Source organism: Gossypium arboreum, chromosome 5 (assembly GCF_025698485.1).
Source record: "Gossypium arboreum isolate Shixiya-1 chromosome 5, ASM2569848v2, whole genome shotgun sequence".
NCBI lineage: Eukaryota > Viridiplantae > Streptophyta > Magnoliopsida > Malvales > Malvaceae > Gossypium > Gossypium arboreum.
In genome coordinates this window covers 26,300,365-26,305,053 of record NC_069074.1, presented here as the reverse complement: position 1 = coordinate 26,305,053, position 4,689 = coordinate 26,300,365, and the positions used below count along the sequence as shown (strand labels likewise).

At 35.8% G+C, this 4,689-nt stretch overlaps 1 protein-coding gene across 3 annotated transcripts; it reads right to left on the bottom strand.

The window, feature by feature from the left end:
* Positions 1-481: 481 nt before the first annotated feature.
* On the bottom strand, positions 482-4,384 carry LOC108454417 (transcription factor bHLH145). Of its 3 annotated transcripts, XM_017752875.2 has the most exons (4): positions 3,985-4,383; positions 2,983-3,554; positions 2,648-2,800; positions 482-2,560 (listed from the first exon to the last, which is right to left on the bottom strand). In XM_017752875.2, the coding sequence occupies exon 4, from the start codon at positions 2,541-2,543 to the stop codon at positions 1,473-1,475; it is 1,071 nt and encodes a 356-aa protein (XP_017608364.2). In that variant the 5' UTR covers positions 2,544-2,560; positions 2,648-2,800; positions 2,983-3,554; positions 3,985-4,383; the 3' UTR covers positions 482-1,472. The 3 variants fall into 3 exon arrangements, with proteins under 3 accessions (XP_017608364.2, XP_052884313.1, XP_052884312.1); XM_053028353.1 differs by lacking the exon at positions 2,648-2,800 and having other exon boundaries at positions 3,985-4,384; XM_053028352.1 differs by having other exon boundaries at positions 2,648-3,554.
* Positions 4,385-4,689: the final 305 nt, after the last annotated feature.

Below are 4,689 nucleotides of genomic sequence, written 5' to 3'. Positions count from 1 at the left end.
ACTTATAAGTGAATAAAAATATTTTATATTAAAAATATATTTATAAAAATATATCAATTAATGATTTTAGTGGATTAGTAAAGGTTTTTTTTATATAAATGTGTTCGTCTTATGATTGATTTCCAAATAATAATGTTTTTCATTTGTTTTATTTGAAGTATGAAAATATAAAAATACTACTTCAAATATAAAAATACTCTTATAAAGTAAGGGCATTTAAGTAATTTCACAGCCTAACAGTTTTTAAGAATAATTGTAGTGAGTGAAGAAGGTTTATTGAAGCTTTAAGAGATGATCGAAGCTCAGATGTTTGGCGGAATGATGATTCGCGAAGCAGAGGCTGTCTTGTCTTGGTTTGTCCAGAATTGGCCTCTCTTTCCATTATAATGGAGCAATAATTCTTTTACTGTGTTAACATGTATATAAATCTCAAGTTGTGGTCTGTTGATCAGATATTCATTTACTTCAAAAATAGTTTACATTTTAAATTATCATTGTAATAAAAATGCGTAGATTAAACTGGAATCAAACGGGAAATGTTCGCACTATTTCAGAGGGGAGGGGCGTTGCAAGGACCTAAGCCAAGAGTCTCGGCCTTAACACAATCCTTGTCCCATGCATAGATGCGGGCATGCAACGCAATTACATAGGTTTAAAGACAAAATAAATTGATAACATCACACCACACCTTTTTATAAATTTATATTACATCCAACCATTGCTTAACCCATCCAAGCATTACAATTTACGATCTCAAAGTTGAACAGCACCCATATGATACGCGCAGCATACCACAACAACAAATACACGTAATCCATGAAAGTTACTCCGTACTCAGCTGCATCCGTATATGTTGAACATGAGCATGTTTAGATTTATCAAAGGGCTTTCAAGATCATATTTTCATACCCATGTTCAAAAGCCGAAGCAACACAACTCACAATATCTAGGGGCCCCATCAGACAACAAGTTGGATGATGAAATGGGAGATTGGCTCGTGCAGTTTTCTACATCAAAGAAAAAGGGAAAGCCACAAGGATTAAAACTTGACAATCACTACAATAAAGGGTGAACAAAGTGATTATTGGGACCCAAACCATCTAAGAAGCGTGCATTTAGCCCACCCTTTATGAGGGTCCCCTCTTCAACAACCCAATCTTCTCACCCAGGTGAGTGCTGCTGCTTTCTCTAAACCCCAAGACTAATCATTCACAATCCTTCACTATCCTGCTTTCTACAGATTTTGAGAGATTTCAAACCAAAAGTAATGGTTTCCAGCTCAAATCATTCATGAAATACACAATGGGGTTTGAGTTCCCTCTCCACTATCTTCATATTCATCTCTGGATTATGTGTAATGCATGCAACTCCAACCACGACTGCGTAAACTTCATTTATTTAGTTCCCTCCGTTAACAATGACTAATAATGACAGATGTTATAACTAACACTACTAATATGAATAGTGGCAACTCATGGAGTACTAAGTCCCAAGGTTTCTGCTTTGCGTTTCAGGGATTTTAAGTAATCAATGGCTTCGTCAAGAACCACGATTGCATCCTTGCCCGCTACACCAGGAATTAAGCTTTGTAATACACTCACAGTCTCACGAATTTTATCAATTCTCATTCTCTTGTTGCCTGAAGATAAATGCATACCATCGGATCTTAGATTTTGGCCATTGGCAAAACAGGAATCTGCATCATCCTCCTGCTCGGAACATCTGCAATGATTCAACGAACTAGTATTGTCCATAAGCAATGGCGTATAATCATTACTGCCATCGAGCAGTTTTCGCTTTTTGGTTAGACCACTCGAGCTAGCAACCCCTTCAGCACCTCCCTCAAATTGCTCACAGTGAGCTGTCATTGTGCTAGGAGAGTGACCCGTGCTTGTCACTTCTTCATCCTCGGTATAATCACTATCATCATCGGAATAAAGCAGAGCATTGAGTTCTTCAGTGTCCTCATGCATTTCACTTTGCACATTAGTCTCATTGTCATCAAATACATCTTTAGATATTGGTCCAGGGTGAAGATTCGGGTTCACTGTAGCCATGGGATCCTCCTTATTCAAGTTACAACCAAAAGGCAAATTGGGACCCAAAGAACTGCACTTGATAGGAGTCCCAAAAGCAGAACTAAAGATCAGGGTAGTTTGACCACCAGATTTGTCAAAAACAAGGAATCTCTTCTGAGGACACCCAGATCCTGCCTTTGGGACAATGTTTTCCGTAAGATTCTCATAAGGGTTAGCTGGGAGTTGCTCTTTCAAAAAAGTGTTTGAAGAAGGTGCAAAGACCTGTTGAAAGCGTGGTGAACAGTGAAACCAGCCCTGGGGTTCATTAACTTGGCCAATCCGCAAGTGAGGTAAATCATGATATCCATAAACCGGCAAAGTCCCCCTGGTGGAGACCATCTTAGTGCCAGAGTTTATGAATAGAGGATTAGCATTTTGCTGCCCCAAAGGAGGTGGAGCGGCCAAAGGATTCATGTTGTGTGATTGCCAAGCCAAAGGAAACCAGGATCCACGGCCTTCTCCCATCTAACCAGAACAATTGCCTACAAAAACATCAAATCAACTTGAAAAAGTGTATTCCAGAGAATAAAAAGTAGATATTCCTAAAACCAAGTACAAGCAATTCGTACCAGAATTCAAATGCTGTAGCAGTAGAAATAGCTGTTTACTTGAAGTTTCTCTCAAAAACAAGCGAAAAAACTAAAAACTCCAGCTTAACTTGAATGCAGGAACGTAAAACTAATCTACGTAACGGGCTTAAGCAAATGACGGAAATATTCAGCCTGGCAAAAACCCAATAAAGGGAATTCAGTAAAAGCTTTGCACAAACATTCTTTCCAATCACCAATAACATAAAGGACAAGAGATCTCATGCATTAAGAAAATAACTGTAAAATAACTTAACTACGTTAGTGTATATAGTTCTTTCATGAATACAAGGACAAGTAACGAACAAAAATCGAACCTGGCAATCCTGAAGAGGTTGAAAGCATGCAATGACTCTAACTACAATGGTGGCACTCCCTGCAATACCATTTTCGTACTTCAATGCCCGGAATCTTGTTTGGCCAGCTGCTTGGCACACCATAACTACGTTCCAACCCTTCAATATGACAGAAAACTAGATATCTTCCGGATGACAACGTGTTTAAAATAGGCAAAAATCCACAATCCAGGGCAATCAAAAACTCAAATGTCACTACAAAAACTATCCCTACCAAAATCAAAAGACTAACTCTAGATTTAGGAATTTGAGAAAGGGTTTGAAGGTTTTCAACTAATCTGTCGAACATAACACGGAACAACAACGAAAAAGGTGGATCCCATGGAAGAATAATAAAAAGAAACGGAGTACAAAAATAGGGTTCTTGCTAATCTAGATTATGCAATTACAGAATCACTCTACAATATAAGTTCAAAGAGACAACTTTTCGAAACACATCTACAGAAAGACTCAACCACCACCGCATACTGTTCTTTCTTCAATGAAAATCGCCACACTTCCCTTTTTCTTCTAAAACAACCTATTCAAGAACCCTGCAATGGCCAAACATATTCATTATTTTAACATCATATAACATAATATCTAAGTGAAAATCATAGTATTAAACGAATGTAAAGAATAATAATAATAATAAAAGAAGAAGACGACGATAGTGAACAAGTAAAATAGTTCATTCTGTTGATAACTGTAGCTGTTGAGATAAGATATGAGCTTTCTAAACCTTTAAGATTGGATCTAATTAGCGTTTCTTCCAGTATTCAAAAATTCAATATTTCATCGAACCCAATAAGAGAAATTTATAAAAATAAACTATCCAAAGCTATATAAAAATAGCAGAAAAAACAAATGGGTGAAAAAGAAAAGGAAAAAAACCCAGCAAGAAAATCAAACGCTTACTAAAAGAAGGAAAAGATTAAAGCAAATAAACTTTAAAAGAAAAACGAAGAGCATGAGACAACTTACAGCCATGAACAAAGCGGGGAAAAGGATGAACAAAGAAAAAAACCCAAAATCCCAAATCGATAAAACAAAAGAACCAAATTCAAATTGCTTCAATCCTTAAGCAGCTTGAGAATGAGAAACACTGGGAAAATGGAGTTTTAGAGTCAAACGATGGAAATTTATGTAAAGCAAGGAAGCTACGATTAAGATTATTTATAAAGAAAATTAGATTGTCACACCAAAAATAATAAAAATTATATTAAAGAAAATTAAAGATTAAAAAACAAAAGCAAGAAAAAAGAGAGAGAGTGATTAAAGGTTTGATACGTGCGTGCGTGCGTGCGTGCGTGAGGAGTGCACGCAAGGTATTAGTGAACAATAATGAAGCACAGTTCGAGCCGGTGGGGTGGGTGTTGGGTGCTGTTGGGGCCCTTTGTGGTGGTTTTATCATTACCCATTTCGGATTCTGAGTCTCACAATTTTTACTTTTGGATCCATTTTACTTTTTAAAATATACACCTTTTATAAAATTATTTTAAAGAATAATATTTATAGGTTCAATTTCTATCATTTATGATTTTTGTGTTTACTTAGAAACACAGTTTATTAAATTATACTTTTATGAAAAAAAATTAATATTTTTAATCTCATTTTCTTAAAATTATGATAAATAATGATCACTCTTGTTTTCATTACAATTTATATATATTAATAAATTTATTATAT